The sequence below is a fragment of the Mus caroli genome, unplaced genomic scaffold (genome assembly GCF_978045245.1).
Source record: "Mus caroli unplaced genomic scaffold, Mus_caroli_1 scaffold_13, whole genome shotgun sequence".
NCBI classification, from domain to species: domain Eukaryota; kingdom Metazoa; phylum Chordata; class Mammalia; order Rodentia; family Muridae; genus Mus; species Mus caroli.
Genome location: NW_028227268.1, coordinates 91,898,300 through 91,926,164, shown reverse-complemented (window position 1 = coordinate 91,926,164; position 27,865 = coordinate 91,898,300). Strand labels below are relative to the sequence as shown.

Here is a 27,865-nt window from a genome sequence, read left to right as displayed (position 1 = left end):
TGCTTCCTCAATGGCCTGAGGGGGAGAACACTTATCAAGTCATCTACACAAGTGAAGGGGCTGCACCATCTCCCTCACATCTGACTATACCACCCAACCCTTCCGTCTCTGTGGGAGCAAAGGTGAGAGCATCCATTTTCTTTCCTGCTCTGCAACAGAATTCCTCCAAGGCCAGGTGCTATAAATACAAGAGTAGATTTATTCTTTCCCCAGGCCTTGTGCAAAATAGGAAGCTTATTTATTCATTCGCTCATTCAATCATTCATTCATTTTTTCCCATTTTTTAAACTAGGTATTTTCTTCATTTACATTTCAAATGCTATCCCAAAAGTCCCCCAGACCCTCCCCCACCACTCCCCTACCCACCTACTCCCACTTCTTGGCCCTGGCATTCCCCTGTACTGAGGCATATAACGTTTGCAAGACCAAGGGGCCTCTCTTTCCAATGATGGCCAACTAGGCCATCTTCTGCTACATATGCAGCTAGAGACAAGAGCTCTGGGGTTATTGGTTAGTTCATATTGTTGTTCCACCTATAGGGTTGCAGACCCCTTTCGCTCCCATTCATTCATTTATATATACAGGTTTGTATGCACTCCCTACCCCATGTCACAGTGCACATGTGGAGGTCAGAGGACAGCTTTTGGGAGTTAGTCCTCTCCTCCACAAGGAAGGTCATCGACATTCGACAGCAAGAACCTTTTCACTTGCTGAGACAATTCGCTGGGCCGCCTGGGCATCTCTGCCTGTCAAACGGGAATAGAAATCAGAAGTGTTGGGCTCGCTCGGGGTGGGATAATGCTTGCTTGGTGTCCACCAGGATGCCTGGCATACAAGCTAGAGTGAAGAGCAGCTCAAGCTTTGCTTTGCAGTGGTAGCCAAGAGCTGGGTAGGACCTGGAGAACAAGCCAGCCGGTCCTAAGCCATTGAGTGATTAAGCTGATGGCAGGGGCTGTAGCCCCAGGCTGAAGGAAGGTGACAAAAGTGAGCTTTGAGAGCTGGCTGGGCTGAGGATGGCAGAGAATTCCTTTTCCTCTTGGTGGCTTCAATGGGGCCTTGGCCACAGTCCCTGGGGTGAGGAAGTGCTGAGAGCGGGGGTTCTTGACCTGGCTTCCCTACCACAGGCATGATGAGTGAGCATTGTCAACAGCCCTCCAGTTACCTCCCTTTACACCTTACATCAAAGCTGTTCCGGAAGAGCACTGCTCAGGAGCAGGTCATTTATTTAAAACCTTTATTTATGCTTGAACTAGAACAATGCCACGTGACAGTGCCTGGGCCCTGTGGCCTGAGTAACAGAAGCAGACAGTTGACTGAGCAGCCCACCGGTTACTATTCTTCCTTAGGAAGTGGGTGCCAGCAACATTGTCTCCATGTTGTTTCAGGGATGCCACAGGCCGGTTTGGAGATCCAGCATGTGCACATGTATGTGAGGACTGCTGGCCTGCTGTCTCCTATTCATTGGCATTGAGCTGTCAAGGGTTTTGCTGTCTTTGGCCCTCTCATTTTAGAATAACAGGACTATTTGTTGATACAAAAGAGAGGTGTTCAGATCATCTCGTTAAGATTCCAAGCTCAAAATAAACACTGTGTCTTTATTTGGAGACCTGCATCCTTCCTCACAGGAAGGCTCCGAGTGAACTTGTATGAAGCTGAGGCCCGAGGACCATCTCTTTTCAATGGCTGCCTTGTTTATGTTTTAAACTGTGCAAACAACTCCATCAGGCACACAAGACTTCGGACAGTTTTGAGCAAAGGGGCCCGAGAGATAAATATATTCCACATTTCTAATCACACAAGGAACCATGAAAAGATATATATATATATATATATATTTACTTTTGGCATGGGGATGGGGATAGGGGATGACAGAGGCGTGGGGAAATATACAACAGAGATGAGTCAGTGGGTTCAAATGAACAGAGGAAGTGATTTTATGCCTGGGGTGGGGGAACAGAGATAATAAATAGGAACGATGAATATTTACAGTAGGAACAACAAATAGAACATCAGTAGGTGAGCACAAGACACTGAAAAACCCAGTTCAGACTCTGGGACAAGTGAGCAGCTGAGCCAGAAAGGATGGAGAATGTTTGTGAGTGATGTAAGCAGAAAGAGTCAAGGTGCCACGCAGGCACATGGCGCAAGAATGCTACGATCTACATTCATTTCCCGTGGCAAAGCCTGGCATGTTGGGCTTCCTTCCTTCCGGGCAGAACTGACTAAATGCACACTCTCTTCTCTGCAGTCTCATACCTTTCTGGGATTTTCCTAGAGAGTCGCCAGCCCTCCCCTCCCCAAAGCATAGCCTATGAGAGATGGAGGTCCTTTGCACAGAGACACCAGCTGAGTTTGGGGGAAGTGCTTTGAGAATCATGGCCTTCTGTGGCCTCAGGAGCCTGCCAGGGAGAAGAAGGGCAGTTGGGTTGGTCAGAATGCTTGCTTTTCACCCTGCTCCCTAGAACAGGGAGCATGCTACCTATGGTCTGAGACACGTCCAGCTGGGGACCTGCTGAAGAGAACCTTAGTGGAACAGAGCCAGGTCTGTATGGCAGAGGGTGCTTTTGTGCTGTGATGGCAGATCTGGCTATCAGCAGCAGAAACCATGCAGCTTGCCGAATTGAAACTCCCTAATTACTATTTGGCCCTTCGTAGAAAAAGTTGGCTGAGCCTTGCTCTGGAGACCGGGCCCAGGCTACCCTCCACTTCTCTAACACTGGCTGCCAAAAGACTGTGTCAGCCAAAGAGGAAGGGGACCATGGTGTTGAACCTGTGAAGTCCTTTCTTTCCCCTTTGACTTTTCTTTTGTCTATTCACACCTCTCTCCTTGTCGCTAAATTTCCACTTTGGCCATGGAGAATAAGCTACTCGTCCAAGTATGCTGAGAGTGACATTCCCCACAGGCAACGGTTTCCTTAGCCATCCCGATGCCTTCCTCTCTTCTCCCTCTTTGAGGAATGCAGAGGCCACAAAGTTGAATTCCAACTTGGCTGTACCGATCCAACGTACAGGCTCATGGACCTTGACTGGGGTCAAGCTGAGATAGCAAACCGCTAAGGAAAGGCTGTGTGTGGAAAGGACTCCTTGACTGTCCCTCTCCCTCTAGGTATCCGGCTGTTGGGGGCAGGGGTGGGGAAGAGACATCATGTGGGCAGTGCTGCTGTTCAGGGGCTGCTGCTGGGGGCAGGGGTGGGAAGAGACACCACGTGGGCAGTGCTCAGGGGTGGGGAAGAGACAACGCCCACATAGGCAGTGCTGCTGCTTGAGCTCTTAAAAAAAAAAAAAGAAAGAAAAAAAAAAAACCTCACAAAAAATTACCCTCCAGAGATGGGCTGGGGTTGGTTTTCTTCCTTCTCTAACCTGGTTTTTGTGACTCAGTTGTTTGGTTTGAAAGCCATTTATTTAGATGACAGACACATAGATGTCAGTTGATTAAAAAAAAAAGTAAAATGGAGACTTGAAACAGTGGTCAAAATAAACAAACAGGGCCACTCCTTCAGTGTCCCCCAGACAGAACAATGGCTCAGAAATGACACACAGAAAATGTACCATCCATGTCCCCTCCAGCAGCTCTGAAACACTAGATCCCATGCACGGCACTAAACTTCCGGTTTGGGACTGAGTGGGGCTAAGCCCTTCCTCCTCTCTGCTCTCTCTGCCTTGTCAGCTGTACCTCCACTCAGCCCTACCCCAGAACCCAGCCCCTGCTCTGTGCAGACAGTACTGGGAACTGTGGGGGAGGGTTTACCACCCACCTGTGGCCCCTTCCCTCCCCGGCTGACCTCCCCACAACAGACCATACTTAAGCCACCAACTAGCTCCACAGACCGAAGAGACAGTTACACGGCCGATTCAAGACAACACTCCCTCCAATAAGCTTACACAGGTGCCAACCCACCAGGCACTCGAGACCTTGCTGCCCGGGAATCTTCATCTCACCTGTTCACACACCTGCACGAAGTCCACAATTTGCACACATCCAGCGTGTGACATCCCCCCTCTTTAATGTAAATGTTTTGGAATGTCCATAGATAAGAAAATGGACAGCCTGGAGGAAAGCTTTCATGGCCCGGTTTTCATTTCACCTCCGGATGTCGGAATACTCAGACTGCTCATCTTCCCACTCACTGCTTCCAGAGGGTCCCTGAGCGCTCTGGCCACCCGTTCTGCCTCGAGCATGGGCATTCGGGTGGCTTTTGCTCCCTCGCTCACCCTTGGCACCTCTGTTGGCTGCTAGATGGTGGTCTGTGTCCCGGTGGTGAGGCCTGGGGAGCTGAGCCCTGTCTGCCAGGGGCTGATGCTCTGGGGCTGCCGTGGGAGGTCTCTGTATGTTGGAGGTGCAGAAACTCAGGATGGAGCAGAGGCCTCCCCAGCTCTGTTCACACTGAGCCTGGACGCTGCGGGTGACTGCCTCCTTCACATCTTCCCCGCAGGTCAGCAGCAGGTTCACAAGGTCCACATAGGGCCTGGAGATGAGAGCCAAAGCAGAAAGAGTTAAGAATGGAGTATGTCCTAAAGGAGCCCTGGGGAGTTGGGACTAGGTCAAGAAAGAGGGAGACAGTGTTTAATTTGGGTGATCTTTGTGGACTGGGTTCCATAGCAGGCAACTGAGGGTAGTAAGGCAGGTTCTTGCTCCTCAGATGGGTGTAGAGCCCTAGGAAAAGGGGCCATTGACAGTGTGTGGATACACAGAAGTAAAGCCAAGGGCTAGCACATTAATTTAAGGTAGGAATTCCAGGCAGAAGAGCTGTGTGAACAGAGACCTTGGGCACATCCAGGCTGCAGAAACTGGTGAGTTTTAGTAAGTGGAGGAGGTCCTTCAATATCAAATTCATGTGTGTGTGTGTTCAGTGACAAATTCAGCAAGTGTTGGACTACGGAGCTTTTGAGCAGCCTTCAGGAGACCCCAGAGGTACCTTGCCCTTCATAGGTGTTGTCAGTGAGGGACTCCTAATGCCACTTTCCCGGTCTGTGTGCTCCGGGCTTATTACAATGGAGGGCTTTCTGGAAAGCTGCTGGGTATGCCTGTCTAGGGAGTCTACGAAGGACTGAGATGTGCTGGGGATGGATGACAGGTCCCTGTGGTGTCCTCTCCCTTTGCAGGTAGCAGGGAATTAACATGCGGTCCATAGCCCTCAGTCAGCCAGGACTCCCCTTTCATTGGTGTGTGGGCTGGCTGTCAGGGTGCCTGTGTCCAGAAGAAAAACAGCTCTCTGTGAGGCAAACAAGGTTCGTGGGGGGCTCAGAGATGTGCTCTCCACCTGCACTGAAGCCAACGACAGACAGTCTGAGTTCTTTAGCCAAATAAGTGGAGGACTTCGCTCCAGGGGGCAGAGGAAGTGTGTGCACTCTTTATATTTATAGGATTTCTTGGTAGAATATGTCTCCATCAGCGAGTTCTCAGGGCCTATCCACTGAGGTTTTCTTAACTCTCACTGGCCTCTTTGGATTCCAGAAAGAATGTGGGATGCTTTGTGTGACTCTGTGTGGCTAACTAGAATTAAGCAGTCTCTAGCCAGTATAAGTCCTGGACATATCTGCCTAGGACATACAGCTAAACCCCCCTCCCCCTACCCCGATAGGGAAGTCACCATGGGATGTGCAGCCATTTATAAGGAGCAAGGGTTCTTTCCTTCCTGAGACTTGACTTGACTCTTGGATGGCTACCCTAGGGTGTGTGTAAACTTCCCCTGCAAGTTGGCAACTGTTGCTCTGTAGAAAAAGCAGTGTCTGTTATGTGTGCTATAGTCACTGCCATTTTTGCTAGTTACTCCTCAAATAGGAATGGATTGAGTTGTCCTTACTTCAAGGATGTAAGAGCCAGAAAGAGTGCGAAAGGAAAGTTCCCTCTGGGAACACTTGGGCATACTTCCTGACCTGGGAACAGCCCAAAGGAACATTCTGGAGCTGGTTGGTTTGAAGACTACATTACTCCTTAGGCTTCAGTTTGTGCCCAGCTGGTGGGCTAGGTCCTGAAGCTCTCTCCAGCAGGCCTCTGCCAGGGTAAGGATAGTTTCACACTGTCTCATTGAGTACTTTGAGGAGGAAGGTACCCAGAAAGGGATGCTGAGATTGCTCAAATCCTTCCACCTTTTGGAAGCAAACACTATTTTATGAAGCTCAAGTCTACTGAGTCTGTCAACAAAATGGAAGAAGATGTTCACTCACTTGCTGACTCTATCAGAATCTGAACTGACTCTCCCCTTTAAGCTTCTTAAATGAAACTCTCCTGGGAATACAGTTGTCTCTGGTGCCTTTCCCATCATGTGTTTCTAACATTGGACCCCGGACCTTCAAGGCAGACACCGGCCTCCAAGGCAGGACTGACTAGTCCTCCCTCTCTTGGGCTTACTCTGTCTTCTCTCTCAGGGAGGAAGCTGAGCCCTGTGGGGAGGGTGTGTGTGGCCAAGTAAGTTAATTTAAACCGTGCTTTGGGTTGGCAAGGTGCCTTCTCATGCTGCAGGCTGAGCCTGTCTGATGACAAAATCCAGCACTCAACTGAGTGTCAACAGGCTGAAGGAGGGGGATGTGCCTGAGGCTCCAAACCCTTGGTGGCTGCCAGTACCTGGTGACAGGGTGTGCAGAGGCCAAGGGAGATGGTCACAGCTAGGAGGAGGCAGACCATAAGGAAAAAGTGGGGTAGATAGGCACACTGACAGGGGCAGCTTGCAGCAGACTGGCCACTGCTGCTGTAACCTGCTCCCAACATGAGCCCAGAAGAGGATGGAATGGTTTGGATTCTGCAGCAACCGACTTCCTCCTGTTTAGCGTGAAAAAGCAAAGTCGGCTCACATTCTAGTGTTCATGACTCTTGCCACACACTTAGAGATGACTTTCTTGGTATTTTAGGGCTCAAAGGGTCCTTTAGCCAGTTAAGCTGGTTGAAAATTTGGGAAAGTTCAGGCAATTCAGCTTGAAGTTGAAGCACTGCAGAGATGCACTGCAACAGGGAATGGAGGGTTTCAAGGGACTGTAGCTGGAGTTTGGCCCAATCCACTGCCCAGAAGGAATGGCTTAGCAGGAGTAGGCCCTGCCCGTGGTCTCCTGGCAGTGTTCTTAAGACATCCATGCTTCTCCTCAGGGTGTGGGTCACCTGCATCTCCAGAGCAGGCCAGTGTTGGCTACCATTGCTTATTCTAAATGGCATGCAGGACCCTTTGAAAAAAGAGTCTGGAGGCCATGCTTCTCTGGAAGAGACACTAGAACAACACAGTGCTTCAGCCCTTTCTAGATTCTAGGGTGGGATCTGTGTTCCCCAAACCTGAAAATTCTGAGTTATCCCAAAGACTTCTTTTTTAAGAGGATATCAACATTTCACACACTCCAGGACTCTACCAGAGATGTTTACCAGGTGTCCAACCTCCCACTCACAAGGCCAAGAAGCCATCTTAAATAAGTCACAGAGCCTTCAGAGGTTCCTTGGCTGTAAACATGCACTTCTTTCAAGAGCACCTTGAAGTAAACGACCCTAACCCTCTGATGACAATGATGGAGTAATTTAAAAAAGGAAGAAGCTCTGGTCATATATGAAGACCCAAGAACCTTATCAGGTCTAACAAGAACAGGCTAGGGAAGAGTGGGGCAGAAGGCATCCCAACTTACTCTTCAGATGCAGTTTCAGTCATACAGTGCTTGTGGATTCAACTAGCCAACCACAAGACTAATATCTTGCAGCAATTGTGTTGTCTTTAGGTATTATCACTCATCCAGAGTAGATGGGAGGATGCTAAGTCATATGCAAATACGTCACTGGTATAGCTAAGGCTTTCTCATCCATGGATGTTGATGTCAGGGAGGGCCTTGAACCGTCCATCCCCAGTGCATAGCCAGAGAAGACTGCATTTCCATCCCCCAGGCTCCAAGGTAGGAATCAAATCTCACAAGTAAGAAACAAGCCCTTAGTGTCACTAGCCTTCTCTATGGAATGGAGATGCTACCTTCAATCTTGTAGTTAGTTTGGAAAGACATACGTGGTAATCCATGGATATCCCATAGACAAGGTCCTGGCACACCAAAGAGAAAACCAAGACAATTACAATTGCTGCTGCTATTACATCATTGCTTTGTAAATATTCGGGAAAATAAAAATATGTTGTAAAGTGTTAAATAGGGTTCCAAAACCATGCAAGATATTTTTCTTTTGAAAAGAGCAGTTTGCAGAATTTCACCATGAATAATTCAATATTGTACCAAGCAAGGTGTTGCAATCTACCAACGACCATATAAAGTGGGCAGATAGGAGGGGGCTTCTGATAGAACCTAGGCATTAATGTGGTGAAGGCAGGGAATATGTTGGTGACATAACTGGGAGGTTGACCCAAAAGTTGTGCTGATTTGGCCCAATGAGTCACCTTGGAAAGACGGGCATTGCTACAGAGGGGGCAGTGACTGGCACTGGTCTGCTCAATGGTGGCTTTCCTTTTGATCTGTATCTGTCTTTGGGGACTATGGGCCAGATTTCATGTTAGAAACAATGGCGTAGTCTGCTCTAATGCTCTGCAAAATCCAGGATCCTACAGCTGGGGCAAGTTTCAAAGAATGAGAGTTTTTGGCTTTATCACTGAATTGTGACTTTTAAAATCCAATTTAGCATGCATGTTTCTGATGTTTGTTTTGTGCTTTCTTCAGAAGTAGAGAAGGGGAAGGGGAGTCTCTGAAAGACGAAACAGCTGCGGATCAAATTGGAACATTTAAGAGTGTAAGTGTTGTAGCCACACTGCCTGGACTCCAGACCCTAGCTTTGCTTTTCCCTGTGTGTCATTCACCTCAGCAGACTCAGTTTTCTCATCTGTGAATTGGGGATATAAAGAGTTGTTGTGAGGACTGGGTAACATCCTTGGCATAGCATCTAGCAAACAAAACCAGGTACCAGCTGTCTGTACTGACACCCATGAGCTACTTGGACCACACAGCAACCAGTTGGGACTTGGCTAGGGGCAGAGTGGAAAGTGCTTCTGACTCTAGCTATTTTGTGCTTAGTGAAAATAATCATGTTTCTGTTTGTGGGAATTTCAAATCTGATGATCTTCTGGGGGGTGGGGGGCTTTCTAGCTTTCTGGGGCATTCCCCCAACTGTATCCACCAGGAGGTAGTTCACTTCTAGAAATAGCATCCTTGAACATACTTCCAGCCCTCAGGACCCCACTGCCAGGCAGCCCTTCCTCCCGTTCTCCTGGGGATGGGACGCTACTCACTCATGCAGCAGGAGATCCTTGAAATGAATCATCTCCACAATCACGCCGACGTTCTCCTGAGCTGCGGAGCACAGGTCATGCTTCAGATAGCATTCCCTCTGCAACTGGAAAACCATTTCCCTAATTGCTGGACACTTCCTGCTGATGCAGCCAAATTTATGCCGCAGGGCATGGGCCTTGCACCTCAGGGCATCCTTGATGAATGACTTTCCCTGGAGATGGAGGACACAGAAGGGAGGGGCCAAAGGAGAGTTCGTCACTAGCCAGGATGACACTTGCCAGTCTCAGGCTTGCACAGGAGTCTTTGATCTCAGAGTCCCAAGGTTCCACTTAAATGGATGTACTTCCAGGTGAGAGGCTATATAGGAGCTACATCCAAGAGTGATATGACACCTCCCCAAACCCCCTGCAGCAGGCTAGAGTGGATGTGAGGTTGGTACACTAGCAGATCTCTGTCTTCCCATCCCAGTTACTCTTCTAGTTTCCTGAAATGGGGGCTTCCTCCAGGCAGCTGGGTGGAGGCTGCCCGGTAGCAAATTCTCTGGAACCCCAGGGGATTGGACCATAACTCCTTGGCTAGTATTAGCGAGAGCACACTTCTCTTTTGCTCTCCATCCATGGAGGCCATGATCTTGGAACCTTGCATTTCTGTTCTAGGTCTCATTGTCTTATCTGTTCCTCTCGTGCTTCCAGGAGAAACATCCTTTGCTTTTAAACTGTTGGGATTACAGTTTCTAAAAGGCCCACCTGGCATGTAGCGTGGCAGCTTGTGAGTGGGAAAGGAAGCATCCTCCCAGCCAGGCACACATGTGACCCGCAGTTTGCTTTCCTGGCAACCCCAGCAGACTGAGCCAAGGCCAGAAAGGAGACAGCTTCCGGGACAAGCTCCTGCCTCCACTCCTAACAACCTGGCCTAGAGACATTGTTGGGTGACCAGCCATGAATCTCCCTTCAGTTACTATGGTGATGGGCCATCTGAAGAGACGACCCCTGGTTTTTGTTTTTGCTTGTTTGTTTCTTTAGAAGCAGATCTGGAAATCACTGAGTTGAGAAAGCAAACCAGGTTAGGTTGGAAGTAGGAAGCCAACCAGCATATTTATTTTGGTTTTCTCTTTAGATAGGACTACAGACAGTGGAAACCCACGTGGCATACACACCCTTCCTGTGGCCCCTGTTTCTTTTATTTGGCTGGAGCCAAATGGAATGGAGGGCAGGGCTTGGCTCTTTCTTAAGTAGCTGTGTGCTGAGAAGTGACTTGGAAGGGTTGGTTGAAAACACAAGCAGCGATGACCTCTGTGAGGGCTGTGACAAGCCCTCTTGTATTCTCTGACATCTGGCGGGAAGGCCCAAGACATACTCCTCTCTTTGGGATTTCCTATGGTGTGTGTCCTAGCTCCAGTGAGTTCTGATGGGGGTTAGGGGGAACCTTTTTAAGGAGTCTTGAGGAGTTCAAAGTTCTCTCCCTCTCCTCCTGGTTTCTGTTTCCCATTCTGCTACCTCACATCCTCCACAGTTTAGGCTGCAGGGGCTATCACATCCCTTTCTGGTAGACAGACCTTGCTTGTCAGGCTGTCCACAAGGTGTCTGCGGATGGTGACTGGTGACTTTTATAAAATCATATCTCAACTGTTGACTTCTTCCAAACTTAGTCATCATGTTCCAGTGAAATCAGAGAGGAAGTGCATGAGATAAAACAGGGTGTTTCAACAGGGCTGAGAGGCAGGGCACAAAATGAAGACAATCCTAATGCCACAAGCCATCTAAACACACAGTTGGTCCTTCTGTGACAGAACCATCAGCTTGCTTATTGGTTCTCTGCCCTGGGCAGCAACTCAGCTCTACCTTGGGATATCTGAGGTGGATTCAGCTATGACTGTAAGGTCAGGGTTTTGACTTTTCAGATTGGAAGAGGAGACTCTGTTCCCTTCTCTTTGGAGACTGTGAATTTCTAGGCTTCCTGCCTCTGTGTGTGTGTGTGTGTGTGTGTATACATATGCATATATCAGAAGAACCTTTGCTACCTATACCTAGGATCTCTACCACTTCAGCCCTTTCTTCCTAATGTGATGGGTTTGAGGACTGGGTTCTAGTTTTCCAGACTTTTATCACTGGCTATGACTTTGGTGTCCAGTCTGCTCTGCCTGTGTGGTTATAGCATGTGAATGCAGGATTTGGCTTAATGGCACTCTGGACAGCAGAGCAATGGGGGAATGTGGAGATACTGGCGCCCAGCTGCACACCTGCAAACACCAGACTCCCTCAAACAACTTAAATCCAGGATGTCTGCTCACAAGTCTATTCAAGCCAATATTTCAACCACGCTATACCAACCCACAATATTTTTTCATGCTCTATGTTCATTTTACCTGGGCATCGAATTTTCCAGCGTTGTGCAGAAACGTCATGCAAATCCCATGTAAGCCCTGGATTTCACAAGAGTTGTTCTCGAAACACTCAAACACACCACAGCCCACGTCCCCGGCGTTGACCAAACAGTGCTGGATCTCCGCTAAAATGAAAAATTATATACAAGGTTTTCTGCCATGCTAAGTGTTAATAAGGGCTAGAGAAAAAAAAAAAGGAGAGAAAAGTGGTGCCAATTTCAGAATCTAAGGAGTGGAAAGAAAATGTCATTATTTACTAATACATATGGAAAGTATGTGTATTTTTAAATTAGCCAAAATAAACAAATATCACAATCAGAATTTAGTCTGAGTGTTTTCTTTTCTTCCTTCTATCGTTTCCACTTAATGAAGGTACTTGCGGGACTACTGTTTAAGAGTCCAAAGCACTTCAGCTTTTGAAACCCACAGGGAAAATAAGATTTGAAAATGACCACATTTTATGAATTAAATGTCGTTCTCTACTTGAGGCTGCAGAAGCCACTGCCGTTAAGATCCGGCCATTTCCTTCCTGACCCCAGATGAAAGCGTCCAAGAAACTTCAATTCAGCTTTATGATTCAACACCTAAAAATCAAAACAAGATTCCTATTAAAGCCGTGCCTCCAAACCACCCGCATTAAAAATGCCAGGCCAGGGAAGCTGCAGCTGGCACCAGCTTCAGAACGCAGGAGGCAGGTGGGGGCTGGCCTTTCCACCCGCCACCTTTCTCTTTGGAGGTTCCTTTTAATTAGGGATCCGGTGTGAGATATCACTTAATCCCCTAGAATCCCAGAGGCCCCGAGCCTGCTCCCTCTTCCAAGATGTCCTAATTCGTCAGCCTGAAAGGACAGACAGGGAGCTGTCAGGCTGCGGCAGAGCAGTCTCACGCCTCGCTCGGCTCGCTCAGTTCTACGATTTAAACCAACCGCAAAATTACAATGAGGAAAGTGTATTCTGGAAGAAGGGCGTGGCTCGAGTCGAAAATCTGTATGAGATGAAATCTAGCAAGAGAACGAGGGGTGTGTGCTTGTGAAGGGGTGCCTAAACCCGAGAGGAGGCAGGGCGGACGAGGGACCCTCGATTGTGCGCCTAGGCAAGCGGGGGCGAGAGGCTGAACTGACTCCACGCGTGGTCGCGAGCAGGGCAGCGATCACTCACTTGGAGAACCCTGACCGGCACTTGTGCATTCCGGCTCAGGCAAGGAGCGCACGCACGCCACTGCCGCCGCTCTCATACGGCCCCCGAGGAATTGCGGAGGTGGGGGCGTGAGTAAGGAGACGAGCGGCAGACACGTTTCTTTCTCTCCCGGGAGCTGGGAAGAAGGCCAGCCCCGTGTGCCACACGTCAGGCTTTTGCACTGCAGCTTGCTGGTGAGCAGGGCCGAGCACGATTCGGATCGTGTCAACAGTTCTTCCCCTGCTGACTTGGCTAGGAGCATGGCTGCAGCGGCAGAGGTACGCTTTGCGAACCCCCTCCCCCAAAGGAAAAGTTCCTAACTGGCCAGCAAAGTTCTGGGCTGTCCGGCATCTTTGGAGAAAACGGAGACAGTACATGCCAGGCTGGCCGGCTTGGAAACGAAGTTCTGGGTGCAGGGCGAGCCCAGCTCTGGGGTCCCTTGGTACTTCGCACGGGCCAGGCGTGACGAAGTGCGCCCTGCTCCGGGCCCGGGACTCTGGCTGGAGCTGGCAGCAGCGTCAGGCACAGCCTCGGTTCCCCTCAGCCCCCGGGAAGGCTAGCAACAAGTCCTGCCTCAGCCATTTCATCACCCTGCTAGCACGTGCCGATCCAGGGCTCTCGCAGCCCGAGCCAGACCTCGCTTCGCCTCGCTCTTCCCTCTGCACGTCCCGAGCCACCGAGAGTTTGTGCCGCCCGGGGTGAGCTCGGGTCGCCGGCTTGGGGCTAAAGGCACCCGGCGCGCCGCGAGCATGCACCCTGTTCTCCCCCGGCAGCTCTGGGCTGCAGGGCGCACGCGTTTACCTGTGTTCTGCAGGGACAGACGGCCTTTCTGCTGCGAGCTCCTGTCTTGGGGACCTTCCGGAGGGTTCGTGGAGTCCGTCCCCTGCGCCGGGTCCAAGGTGGCAAACACCAAAGCCAGGGTCACAAACTGGCCCAGCCGCTCCGCACACATGGTTCTGGGTATCACCCTCCCGCCTGGAGACCTGGATTCTTTGTGCGCCCCTCCTCCTCCTCTTCCTCCTCCGCCGCTTCCCCCCTCCTCCCACTCTTCCTCCTCGCTGGCCCCTTCCCTCCTCCTCGCCGCCGCTCCGATAGAGGTTACCCAGCGCCCTCCCGTAGCTCTCTGGAGAGCATGTGACCAGGCCGTTAGCCGCGCCGCGAGTGCCCGGCGATAGCAGGGATGGTGCCTCAAATATCCCTGGAAGCTCTGGTGTCACTTGAATGAAGGAGTCGAGCAGGTGTTGTCCCGGAGGCTGGACCAATCGGAGACCCCGGCCCGTTTGACAACACAGCGGGAGGCGGGGCCTGCGCCAACTTCTACGGGAGGAAGCGGAGCGCCTCCGCGATCGCCCCACAAAGTTGCAGACCTGGCGGCGGCCACGCGTTTGCGTGGTGTGTGTGTGTGTGTGTGTGTGTGTGTGTGTGTGTGTGTGTGTGTGTGTGCAGCCCGAGACGCGTGCGCGTGTGCTCCGGGGCAATGGCCGAACAGACTGAGGGGGAAAAAAATTAAAGCGGATGCCAACTCTACTTGCAACTAAAAACTAAAAAAATAGGGGGTGGGGCAGGAGAAGTCGGTTTTCACAGGGACAGAGTCCCCAGGGTTTGTATCCGGCTGGGAAAGTTTCCTCTTTGGAACACAGTCACATTCTCAGCCATGAGACCTGAATAGATTAGGACAGATACCTGGGCACAGAGATGGTGCGAGCAAATTGAACTCTGGTGGGAATTCCTAAGCGTCCTGACGCTTGTTTTGTTTTTTGTTTTTTTTTTTGGGTTTTGTTTTTTTAAAGACGCCTGAGGACTGGCGCGGAAGCTGCTGGCCTGATTGACTACCCATTTTCTTTCTGCCTGAATTTGATGGGTCCAATAACACCTGGGGCGTCTCGTCTCGCTCCTCCTCCAGTCCAGACAGATTCCTGTCTGGGCTTTAGGGGTCCAGGCGACAATTCATTTCACCAGGTGAAAATTCATTTGCATCATTTCCTGGCTGGTGGCCTGGAGGCCCAGGCAGCCTTGGGTCAGGCAGCCACAGACCATCGCGTGCCCAAGAGGCCAGAGCTTGACTGGCAACTTTAGGCGTCTCCAAATACAGTCTTCAGTTTTCTCCAAATGCCACTCGGCCCACTTACGGGTTTTGTTTGTTTGTTTGTTTGTTCTACTCTGCAGTCCTCTGATGTAAAATTAAAGCACCCCACCCCCCAAATCTTGGGACCTTCTATCTTTCTCCTATCCTTGGAGCCCCCCTCCTTAAGCACCCTGAGAATCAGATCGCCTTCAGCTGCAATCTCTGCTGCTGGAGGAAGCGGGGAGAAAGTTGGGCGCTGCTGGGAGCGTCTTTCCTCCCTGCTGTGTGTGTACGTGTGCACGCTCACGTCTCCCTCGCGCTGGACCCGGGACAGGAACTGCTGCTCTTGGCCTCATAAACCCGAAGGAGTAATTCGGGGGGCCAGCTTGATTGGGGGAGGGTGGAGAGGCGAGCGCTGCCACCTAGCGCCACATGGCCCTCGTCCGGTATTGGCACTCCTTGCCCCTCCCCCGCAGTCCCCACCCCAGTCTTGGAGAACAGGTGAGCCTGGGTACCAACTCTCAACCCCCGTCCTTGCCCGACTTCCCGCTCGCCCGCGCATTCTGCAGTAATGCGCCTTGGAGGTTTCATCACCCACCGCCCGCGGCGACTGCAACCCTGGGCCTCCGAAGCCAGGCGCGCTCTCAGCCTCTTGTGCGCCTACGTGTGACACACCTGGGGGAGGGGTATAGAAATGAGCGGGCAGGTTGTCTTTCCGCAGCTGTTCAGCTTCCCTGGGTGCCAGCTGCCCTCCAGCGAGGGACATGAGAAGCTGGGGGTCAGGGTGACTGCTGCTTCAGAAAGGAGGAAGGAGCCCTGGGAATGGGCTTTCCAATGGGCAGGACTTCTTGGAGCTTCTATCTTAGTACCATGCAGTTCTCAGGCCCCAGGAAATGGTCAGTTTGAATCTCTTCGTCTTCGATGGTAGGAAGAAACTGGCCATTCGTCACCATAATAGCAGTGACTTCCTCATTTATCTTTTGAGGAAAGTGGTGAATATTGGGTATAATGATGGACCATCCTTGCTTGAATAGTCAATTTAGCTCCCTTTATTAGTTTAGGAGATGAGGACCCTCCTGTACACCCTTCAAAACAAAACAAAACACACAAACAGCATTTTGGTCTGCCCCCATCCTTTAAGGCTGAAAATTTCCTGGGAGAGTCAAGTGGACCTCAGCCTTAACTTTAGAGCTAGGTAGACCTCTCTTGTGACCTCTTTCATGGAACAAAAGTATCAGAGAAACAGAATCTGGAGATTCAGGCAGCAGAGGGAAACCACCCCCTTTGTTCCATTGTAGAGAGGCCCTGCACCTGCCCTCAGTGGATCTGCATGGTTTGAAAAAAAAAATCATCTTGAGGCTTTAACTTCAAATTTCAAAGGAATTTCATGGTTCCCCCCTGAAACTACTGCTGCTTTGGAAAGAACACATAGTAGCTAGATGCATGGTATAAGCACACATGGTATCCCTTCTTGAAGTTTCATCTCTGGCCAGTGCCAAAGCATGCAGACAAAGATATTCTCCCAGTCCATCTCAGCAGGGCTGCAGACAGACTGGGAAGTTTCCTGAGTAATCCTCTAAAGGCCCAGAGCAAAATGTGGTGGGGCATGGATCACACTGGTGTCTTTGTTGTAATTTCCCTCTTCTCTGCAGACTCCTTTATCTCCCTCAGGCTGGGTTTGGCAGTTGAGTGGAATGGGCTGGGGACAGTAGAGGACGCTTACAAAGCTAGCACTTAAGCACAGGCACCAAACACATTGCAAGGTTGAAAAATTGGTATCTCTCTAACGCTAACATCCACCCTAAGACTTGGAGGAGCAAGAACTGGCCAGCCCGTGCTGCCCTTGGGGTTCCAGTGTCTGTGGACAGGCCCACTTCAGTTTGAGACATATAACTGCTGAGACAGGTCTGGTTTGTCTGTGACAGCCAGACTTGCGGGGCGGGACCCCTGCTTTCTCTTTACCAGTTGCCCTCACTCAAGTCCAAGAGTGAAGTACTTGGGTCGAAAGCTAGAGGAGAGTATTGCCAAGTGGATGCAAGGGGAAGAATGTTTCCATGGAGACAAAACACAGGAAAAGGGGAGGGACACTGTGAGTTTTGTGTTGAGAAGGAGGCTGTCTAGTTTGGTGCTAAAGAGGGAGATGAGGTAAGACTGGGCCATGCTGCCAAATCTGCACCCTCTGTGGAATCCCTATCATCTTGATAGGTATCTAAAGATGTGACAAAAGATGCTCTCTGGTTGGGTTCTCTTTAGTACTTAGAGAAAGCTGGGGGTGGATGGGTACATTTTGGAACAAGATGAATCTAGTTAGTGGAAAGGAATAGGTTGGACTTTGTGGGTTGTAGTATCTAGAAGGACAGAAGGTATCCTTGCTCCGATGTAAGTAGGTGGGGGTCTAGCAGACAGGCTCATTCTAGCTTGCTGAGGCAGCGATTGTAAGTTGGCACATGTCTCTAGTCCAGGCTTCTAAAAGGTTGTCCAGAGCCTGAGAGGGGAACATGGCTCACACTGGGGAGCTCCGCCCACTAAATACCCCAGCCTATGGGGGCAGGCTGGCTGAGCTTATGGCACCACCTTATGGCCAGAAAGGGTACTGTCTGACCGAGTAGTGGACTCACTTCTAGGCCCTGTAACATTAACTAGGTGTCCCTAAGTTCTGCTCAGTTTCTTCACACCAGCTCGCCTTGGTTCAGCCAGTTCTCACAGGGCTATGATTTAACTTCATGCCCACAAGGAAGGACATCTCTCTCAAACATTTCTATTTTCCATCTTTCCTCTGCCCTCCATCACCTTCTGTGCTTTTTCATACTTGTAAGAAGGAAAACAAGACAAAAAGGGGTGGTGGTGGTTAGAGGTAAAACTGGAAAAAGTGTCAAACTGCTACATCAGGCTCCCCAAATTCTCATAAGCAGAAGTCTCCCCTAAAAAGTCCTGATTCTCCCCCCTTGTCCTCATTCATTGGTTGTTTTATTGACCAGGCTTCAGGATTAAAGGTGACAAAGTCTTTCCCATTTGGTTTTGCTTATTAATACATCTCCAAAATGTTTTCTGTTCTTTTTCCCCCTCAAACCTCAGCTCTCCAACATCCAACTGAAGAAGGCTTTTGGGTCTGGCCTGGAAACCAACCACTTACAATATTTTTTTTTTAAGCTGGGCACAGTGCTGCATGTCTTTATTCTCAGCTACTTGGGTGTCAGAGACAGGGGGATGGCTTGAGCCCAAGGCTTCTTGGCTAGCCTAAACAATACTATGAGGAGAATACATTCTAAGCTCCCTAACTAGCTTTCAGAGTGCTGGAACGAATTGCTTGTGAGCTGGGCATTTCCTCTGACTCATCAATTAGTACTATTAGTCGTCAAGCCATCCCTGGATTGGCCAGAGATACAAATGATATAGAGGAAACATGCAAAGTCCCTGTAAGGACACTGTAGCCCTCACAGCAGACTTGTTTCCTGGGATAGCATGAGAAGACAGTAGCCATCAAGTGTCTGCTGTGGACTGAGCTGTGTTAGGGTTTCATCACAAAGCCCCAACAGGACCCAGAAACCACCACCGTTTTCCTCGGGATGGAGCTTTTTCTTTCTTCTCGTGTGCTGAGACAAACTTTAGGAAAAAAAAAATATCCCAAACAAGGGGCTGCCTGGCTTTACAGCTAAGGCCAGAGGGACACTTGTGCTGGGAGGAGGAGGTGTTCCTTCTTGCTGGTTTTGAAACTTGAGCTTAGAAATGCTGGATTTCTGATGGATGAAGGAAAAGTTTTTTTGTGGGGCTTGTTTTCCAAATGAGCCTGACTTTGGAAATCTTTGGTAAATGATGAAATTGGTTAATGGGATTTAACCCTCATAATGCCTTTAGGAGCCTTTGAGATGTTTCTTCTTTTCCTTCCCCCTCCTCCTCCTCCTCCTCTTCTTCCTCCTCCTCCTCTTCCTCCTCCCTCTCTCTCTCTCTCCCTCCCTCTCCCTCCCCTCCCCCTGCTCCTCTCCCTGCCCCCCCCTCTCAGCAGTTCTATTCACAAAGAGTGCTACTTCAGGACTTGTCAATTTTTAGAAGTCTTCTGAAAACAACATTAGAAGAAAGGATAGAGTGAAAGTCTATCTTAAAATTATTTGGTAGGACATTTGGCAAGTCTATTTATTCTATGCATAAATCATAGAATCTTGGTTTAATTTTTATATCTTTTACATTTTATCATCCTATGGTTTATTTAATCATTATTCACCAATTACTGTCAATTATGGTAACGATCTCTGAAGTGGGACACTAAGGAGGGATGATGGAATGATCTGGAAGGATGATGCAGAGAGAAAGAAACTGTTGGTGAGTCATGCAGAGCGCCCCCTCTGTTCTCAGGAAGGTATGACAAACGATGACACCATCTTTGTAGTCTTTAGCTAATGGCTACTGCTTTTTTTTTTTTTTCTTGGACATACATTTATTTATTTAACTTCTGAGTAAATGGTAGTGTTTATGGGGCATACTTATTTCTTTTGCTTTCCATGAATGTAGAATTTCTAATCCTGTGTACAAAATGGTCTAGAGGAAGACTGACAGTGGGAGATGCACAATTGTTAGAGATCAATGCAAATGAGATCAATGTAAAAATGGCAGTACTGCACACTGGGAATAACGATGGCACCAAGAGCCATGTGAGCAAGTCCCAGGCTATGAGCCAGCTGGATGCCAACCTAGATGACACTGTCCACCTTACAGTTCTGTGAGTAGGCAAAGACAAGGAGCAAGCACCACATTTTCATCCAGTTAGCCATTCAACAGGAACACTTTTATCATAAAATATTTTGCAGCACCAACTTAGAATGTCCGATCTTCCTAACAGAATGGAGGCCAGTGTTCTTTATATCTTCTGTGATGCTTACTTACCAAAATCTACTTGACACAGTTTAAAATGGACAATGGAGGGAGTCCAATCAAAGGTAATTGCAAAGGAACAGCTACTACGGAGACAGAGGAGTGTGTCCTGATGAACACCCTCATGGGTGTTTATTGTGAACCATACTTCAGTGCTATGGAGCAGAGGGGACAATCAGTCTCTCCAGAACAAAGCTACAGACTGTTGAAGGCCTTGGGAAGCATGGATTCTGTGTAAGAATCAGAGTGATGAGCTAGCACTCACCATCTTGAGATCTGAGACAGCTGACATGAGTCTTCCCCAGTTTCACACCTGACGCACTGCCCAGCAATTAGGTGCAGTCATACAACAGTGCTCATGTTAGGTTTATATCTTCTCAAAACTAGGAAACTATGCTGGGGAAAATTTCCACATTTAAATTATTAAGTTTTACAATAAAGTTTTACCTTCACAGGTTAGAAACAAACAAACAAACAGGAGTCTTCTGGCAGCAGCGTACAGGAGGAGACCAATTAGTTCTTGCACACAAAATACTAACCCCAAAATGAATGCTCTGTGCATGTTGGAGTCCCTGTGTCAATGACCACCTTCGTCACTCATTCCTGACCTACACTCACCCCCGATGCTGTCTATTTCCAGCTGTCTCAGATTCATCAGTCTGCTGGCTGTCGGAGCAGAAGGCTGCGAGGGAGATAACTCTCACGGCCCTCTACTTATTTTTCCTCAGTGTTATTCGGACTCTAGTGGGAACAGATGGCACAGGAGCAAACCCATGTGACACAGGAGCTTTATCTTAAAGGAGTTTAGAGGATTAAAAATTATTTTCTTTTCTCTCTTTCTCTCTCTCTCTCTCTCTCTCTCTCTCTCTCTCTCTCTCTCTCTCTCTCTCTCTCTCTCTCTCTCTCTTGTGGAGCTGGGACAGAACCCAAAGCATTGTGTGTCCTAATGCTAAGCACAGGGGCTGTACTGTTGAGCCAGTCCCTAGAGAATTTTTGCGAGTAATTTTAAGCACTCAAAATCTTGATTTTACAGATCTTAGAACCTTACCTGCTCTGGCATTTAATAATTCATCCAACAAACTCATACATATCTGTGTACTCAACCTGGTGGTGGTTTCTGCACAAGACAGGGACGCAGTGTCTGCCCTTATAGTTTAGCATGGGAACAGTCATATTTATAAAGCATATGGTAAGGGAATTTTGATAGAGAGGAACCAAGCGGATGGTGGAGAGACTCCTAAGAAGTGTCAAAGGTGAAAAGTCCTAGTTTTCATAAAAAGCAGGAAGTGAATCGTGAAAGAGGGTTGGGAGGCATTAGAATCTAGAAAAAGAGAAAAATCTAGATAGCAGGCTCCACAGGAACAAGAGACCAGAGAGGTTGGGGAGCTGGGTGTTTGGGAAGGCATTTGAGAAAGCAAGGATTCATGCCAGCTCTGTATCCATCTGTGGGCACAGTCACACATCCGTTATGAACGGGCACGTGTCGTGAGCCATGTGGCTTGGGCCTCTTTCATAGACCTGCAGACATCACAGAGAGTGCACATAGCTGATGCAGTATTACTAGTTGTATGTCCCTTTCCAGACCTGTGGCTGTCATCCATATTTAGGAATAGGACATCACGAAGCTGTGCATGAATGGAAAGAAAACCCACTTGCTAAAGAAAGGTGGGGGGGGGGGAGAAAGTTCTAGAGTTGGTCTGATTTTGAGTAGACTGTAATGAAGTTGAAAGGTTATCATTTCAAAACCGTGGAAGGCAGCCCAGCTGGGAGTCTTCCTTTCTTTATGTTACACTTTTTCATTGTTTGACAGTTTCATACATTGATAAAATTAATTTAATTCATTTCCACTCTTCATGCCCCACCCCTGTTCCTTTTTCTCATCCCTCTCTTGATATATCCCTTCTTCTCAACAGGACCCCCTTTTCTGATAAATTGCCCTTGTGCTAGTAGACAGCCCCCTACCCAAGGACAAGGAGGTTACTAGTTAGACTCAGTGGGCCACACCCAAAAATGAGAAGAAAAGAGAAAGGGCAAGAAGCACAGCATCATGCAGGCAGTCGTGGTGGTGAAGGAGCAGAGAGTTCTGCATCTTGATCCACAGGCAGCAGAACCAGACCATTCTTCACAGGCAGCCAGGAGGGGGCCTCTTCTACACTGGGCAGAGCTTGAGCACTGGGAGACCTCAAAGCCTGCCTAAATAGTGACACACTTCTTCCAAAAAGGCCACACCCATTCCAACAAGGCCACACCTCCTAATAGCGCCACTTCCAATGGGCCAAGCATATTCAAACCACCACAATGCAATCTTTGCCAAAACAATACTAGTAGAGGCCTATGACTTTCCTAGTCAGGAGCTCTTGACCAGGTGTGAAAACAGGCAAACGTTCTTTCCTGTAGCTCACAAGATTTACGCCTGGGTGAGACTGTTAATGACACCCATCCCCAGAGGCCTGAACAGCACCTTCTGGCACCGGAAGGCTAGCTGATAGGGAGGAAGCTTCCAGATCTCATCCAGCTTGATTTCTCTGTGTCCTGTGATCCATCAGATCAAGTTCCAGTGGCAACCAAGAGCAATGGCAATATCCTGAATTGCTCTGGAAGCCTCAAGGAACTCCCTGGATAACAGCTTACAAGGAGGTATCCCACACTTGGCCCTGAAATTTTCATTTTATAACCATGACTTCTTGGAAAAGCATTATCCATCCATAGAGGGTGCATTCATTCAAGGTCATGACCCTACCTCTTCTTCAACACATTTACAGAAGAGTGGGTTTCAGTATGGCTTTTTCGTATAGCCCCAGTTTTGGTTACAACTCCTTTTTCCTTCTCTCTTTTCCTATCCTTAAGACTGCTTAAACCTCCCCAGGATTCTCCCCCTCCTCACCTCCTGTGTTCTTCTCTCTCCCTCCCTTACGGCCTTTTTCCCCTCTCCTCAGTCAGTGGATTCTCTCTGTTGTTTCAGGTGTACCAGCACTCAGTGCTCCAACTAAAAGTCTTCAGCGATGAGGGGTGAGCATGCTTCCCTCTCAGGAACTCTGGAGGATGTACAACTCAGGAAACAGCAGCTGGAGATGTCAGAGATGCCAACGCTCCTTGAGTGGTCAGGTGGCAAGTGGGAGATGCAGGAGCGGCTACTGCATAGGAGGTAAATGAGTGGTCTAGGCAGAAGCTGAAACTTCACTTTCACCAGATGTTCCTCTCTCTCCTCTCTCATGTGGTGTTCCCATCCTCCTCCTGTCTCTGTGTTTGCTTCTGCAGAGCCGAGAGTGTTATCTTCGGTATTACCCTCTTCTCTGTGTCTCTGCAGGAAGCTCATCCCTGTGTCTCATTTCTCATTCAGGCATGCCTGCCTGGCCCATTCTCTTTGGAATTCCTACTGCCTGGGCCTCAGGGCTGCAGAATTAACCTACATGCCTACATTTTGGTTTTTCTTTGTAGAGAGACTATCTTGTGTATTGTATGGGTGCATCACCCATCAATTAAAAAGCCTATGGCCTATGACTTAGGCCAGAATTAGGCATCCAGGGTGGAGAAATAATTCTGGAATAGAGCCAGGTAGGAGATCTGAAGAGACAGACACATGGCACCTGAGCACAGGGAACCAGCCATGTGGCAGAGTGTAGTTTAAAATAAATGGGATATTTTAAGTTAGAGAAGAGCTTAGCTATATGGCCAAGATATTTGTAAATATATTTGGAGTCTGAGTCTTATTTCTGGGAGCCTGGGGCTGGGAGGAAGAACGGAGACACAATTTCTACAGCCCCCCCACCCCCACCATCTCTGCTTGTCCCTTCTCTTTTCCCTACTATCGTGTGTAAATACAACGGGTTTAGTCTGAGTCTGACAATGTCTTCTGGGTAACAACGACCAGGTTACTTAGCCTTTCTAGACTTTAGCCTGTTCAACATAAGCACAGCACTCTGTGAGATAATGTGTGAGAATCTCTTCCTTCACATTTGAAGCAGCAGGCCATGAATTACCATAGTTTCCTCCTTGATCAGAGCAGGAGCAGTGGTTGTGGCCATTATTTGCTGGGCAACTAAGATGCCCTGGGTACTGTGTCACACTCTCAGAAGCAGGGAGCAGGGTCAACGGGTTGCTGCCTTTCCGCACCGTGAGTCTGACAGTTCTATCTACATGGGGAGGTTGTGTGGGGTTCCCTGGGTCAGGAGCTGATATGAACCACAGTGACTGTGTGTGTTCACATCTGCAGGTCCCGATGGGCTGTGAGCTTGCCCACATCAATTTCTTTAAAATACCTCTGTGGACTGCTGTAGTAGAAGGAGAAATCCTTCATTTGTACGTCCGTGTTGTCCAAATGATATTTTTAAAGATTTATTTTTGTGTGCTCATAATGTTCTTGAATAATGTTTCCATAAGGGTGGTGCGCAAAAATCTGCCGATGTATATTTTCCAGTGTGATTGTCTTTAGCAGCCTGGGAGTTTCTTGCCAGGTTCATCCTTGTCTTATGTTTCCTGGGGTAGTGACTTCCTTTCCCATCCTCTTGGCTCCTTAGCTATACTCATGGGGGTTTGGTCCTCTAGCTCCATCACTACTAACCCAGCAAATATCTGATGGGCTCCTTTGATGCAGGTGTTGTGCTGGCTACTGGCAGCCACAGTGAAGGAATCAGATGGTGAGTGGCTGGTCTCCTACAGTAATCAAGTGACTGAGGTCTAGGCCTAAGTAGGGTATTCAAGACTTGGGTCCTTGGACCCAAGTCATTTCTGCAGAAGCCCTGATGGCTCAAAGCAGCCAGTGGCACAGAAGCAGCACCCCTGACGGCTACACCTGTGTCTCTTCTGGTCTCACTGTGACACTTTCCCCACCCTATCAACTAAAGTTTCTGAAGCCACTGGTACAGGGAAGCCTTTCCTTCATTAGCATTGTTTAGTCAGGGTTCTGTGGCAGTGAGAGAAACTACAACAGCAGGGGATTGCCTCTTGCAAAGGAGCCTCTCCTCTGCATGTGGTTGATGAGCCCCTCCTCTGTATGGAGATGAATCCCTCCACCATATATGCAGATGGTACCCTCCACTATATGGAGGCAAGCTCCTACTGAACTGGACTCACAGATTTAACTCAAGTTCTTGACAGTTCCCCCTTCATAGGGAGGCGCTGATGGCTTAGATCTGGCCAAGAGCAGGGCTGTGTGGGGACATCACTTCCCTAAGACAAATGTTATAGTGCACAGGGTACCCAAAGGTTCTGTGGTGTTCACTCTCAAGTTCTGGAGCAAAAGGAGGCAGTTCTGTGTGCTGGGCTCTGTTTATACCCAGGGTCCTGAGGACTGGGGTTGCTGGTCAACCTCTACAGAGAAGGCAGCCTCTGCTAATGGAGAAAGGGCCAGGAGTGCAGTGGGTACTGGAAGGCAAGGAGGATGGAGCTGCCTAGAGAGTGATCCCTGGCCGGTGTGGGCCAATCAGCAAGGACTTTGCTGATTCCTGGCCCCAGCTGTGTGCTCCCATATGTTGGTATGCAGAACATGGCTTACTAAATCTGTCCCTCACAAGGCTCCCACACCTGTAGAAGTTCTGTTACCTGATGGCTTTTTCTGTCATAAGAAGGTCCCCAGAATCTGAAGACCCTTCTCTGGATGCCAGGAACCAGGTCAGAGCCCAAGGCCTGGGCTCTTTCAGAGTGCTTCCTGTCCATCCAAGGCATACCCCTACCCTATCTGTTCCACAGCTTTGCTCAAACACATCCTTTGCTCCATCTCTGCTGGTCTCCCTGAGAGTGAAAGATTCCCAGGCTCCCCTTTGTATGACTTTTACAGTCCTGGGCTCTGTAAGCTCTCAGCTAATAGGCATCTATTGAGTCTAATAGGTTTATGAGTTTAATATGGTTTCAGTGAACAGGTGACAGAGTTGGGCCTCCAAAATGGCTCTATCCCGGGAGGTCAGCCTTTACTCACACATTACCACCTTTGTAGTCTGAGCACGCTCACGCTTGTCAGCTACTTCTTACTTTCCCTTAAATTGGCTCCAGTTTTTCACTTAGAAAGTATATTGTAGCAGGAAACCTTATACTGTGACCACACATGGAATCTAGCATCTCTTTCCATAAATAGAAGGTGATCGTGAAATTAAACCCCGAACTCTTAAATAGAAAGCATGTGTCATTGCTCCCTGAATCATCCTTGGGGCTCCAATAAAATGCATCCCACACTCAGGGCACCGGATTCCTACCCTGTGAGGATGTGTTTAGGAGGACAGCCATCTCTGACACACTGCTGAGTCTTGGGCAATTTTCCTTACTGCAGCTCATCTGGGGCTGCAGGGAGGGGAGGGTGGAGGGGACTGACCAGAGGGTGGAAGAGAGTCTAGGGATTGGTGCTTGAGCGCTACGTGTATCCCTGGTCCCTCCTCCAAGACCTTTCCACAAGCTCATCCTGTCTGCAGAGGGGAGGTAGACTGAAGGGCTTGGGAGGGGCCAGGCCTAAGGACCAGAGGCAGTTAAGAGACATGCATGGGATAAGGGGCAAGTTGTGGAAGCAGCCTTAAGACACTGAGGGGAGCAGGCCTGTCACAGTGAGTCCCATGGCCTTCCTGAATCCTGAATGCTCTCTGTCAATGCACAGGCCACAGAGATGGCTGTGGATGACTCTAACCTGTGATGAGAGATTTTTAGGGTTAGAAAGCAAAGCACAAGAGTGCATGAGTATTAAAAGTGTAAAACTCCCTGTCTTAGTTATTTCTCTATTGCTGGGACCAGACACCATGACCAAAGAAACTTAGAAAAGGTAGTGTTTAATTGGCCTGAGAAGTCCAGAGGTTCAGAGCCCATGGTGGTAGAGTAAAGGCATGGCAGCGACAACTGAGAGCTCATATCTGGTTCTGCAAGGAGGCAAAGACAACATGGGAATGGTGGGAGTCCTGTGAAACCTCCCCCTGCCCCTCCCCCCCCAATGACACACCTCCTCCAATAAGATCACGCCTCTCAATTCTTCCCAAACATTTTCACCAACTGGGGATGATGTATTCAAACAAATGAGCCTACGGGGGCCATTCTCACCCAGACCACAGCTTCTTTCCCTTCCTCCCTCCCTCTCCCTTAACTCTTTGGATTTAGCTTAATTATCAGTTTGGATCTGAGAAAGCTAAGAGATCAAGTAGTCTTTCTTTCTCCTCCCCTTCAATGTTCCCTGGTGGTGTGAGGGGGGAAGGAGGAATAAGGGGAGAGGCTAATGGGGAGGGGGTGGGAGCATAGGGCAGAAGAGAGGACAAGGGAAGAATAACTGAAAGCTAAGGGTGTTTGTTAAAACCACATATGCATATGTATGTGTTTTATATACATATATGTATGCACATGTACATTTAAAGGGTTTAAGTAGTGTTTCCCTACACAGGGACTAATGCTCTTTCTGGAAGCCATAGGTTACCCAGTAAAAATCCCAGTGCCAGGTGTGGGATCCCTCCTGTCTACTGTTGGTCAGAGGTGTCCTAGAACAAAGCCCCACACTCCCCAAACAATGCTGGTTGTTGCCAGTGCTCTTGGTTGTCTATCAGAGCTTAATGGTAAGACCCTATTGCTGAAGACCCTACACACTTTGGGCATAAGACATTGAAAAACCAAGTTGTACTAACTGAGATGCTGTCCCGTCTGACTGCTTCTCCTGTTTGGGTGCCATTTGCCAAGATCTGTGTAGGTTGGGCCTCTAATCCCTGACTATGGGTGGTAAAACCATAAAGAGGGGACAGATGCACAGACACACATACAATGAAGATCAGATAGGGTTCTGCTAAGGCCACTGCTACAACCTGGAACCTCAGCATGTTTGTTAGGTCCAGCACAGGGAGAGGGTTGTGTAGTCTTGGGAGGAGGTGTCTATGGGTGAGCAGTCTCAGGCTGTGGGCATCCTGGAGAAGGCAGCTGTAGTTGCTAGTCTCTGCCCAGGGCCACAAACACTCATACTTGGACTCCTGGGGAAAGCATTGCCATTCTCTCGCACCTGGGCCACATCAGTAACAACTTTGCCGAATCATCCTATAGGTCAATTGGATTTGGAGTCCTTGACACACCTAGTCTAAATACACATTTATTCAGGACTCACCCAGGGCTTCCTCTGCACCCTTGTGTGGGGAAGGGAACTATGTAGGCTGCTGGGTGTGTGTGGCACTTATCCAATGGCAAATCCTGTGAATTACAGTAAATAATTGATTTGATGGGGCAAGATATATG

The 27,865-nt window shown here is 48.9% G+C and overlaps 1 protein-coding gene across 1 annotated transcript; it reads right to left on the bottom strand.

The window, feature by feature from the left end:
* Window positions 1-1,857: 1,857 nt before the first annotated feature.
* Stc2 (stanniocalcin 2) lies at window positions 1,858-13,786 on the bottom strand. The gene is made up of 4 exons (XM_021178172.3): window positions 13,555-13,786; window positions 11,561-11,703; window positions 9,195-9,406; window positions 1,858-4,466 (listed from the first exon to the last, which is right to left on the bottom strand). Exons 1-4 carry the CDS (start codon window positions 13,703-13,705, stop codon window positions 4,082-4,084), a joined length of 891 nt encoding a protein of 296 aa, XP_021033831.1. The 5' UTR covers window positions 13,706-13,786; the 3' UTR covers window positions 1,858-4,081.
* Window positions 13,787-27,865: the final 14,079 nt, after the last annotated feature.

What these genes read in the sequence shown, in the direction of transcription:
- Stc2 (XM_021178172.3), bottom strand. Translation starts at nt 13,705, where the DNA reads ATGTGTGCGGAGCGGCTGGGCCAGTTTGTGACCCTGGCTTTGGTGTTT. An exon ending in CTGGAAAATTCGATGCCCAG is followed by an intron (nt 9,407 to 11,560) that starts GTAAAATGAACA and finishes CTCCATCTCCAG; the next exon opens with GGAAAGTCATTCATCAAGGA. An exon ending in AAGGATCTCCTGCTGCATGA is followed by an intron (nt 4,467 to 9,194) that starts GTGAGTAGCGTC and finishes TCTCATCTCCAG; the next exon opens with GCCCTATGTGGACCTTGTGA.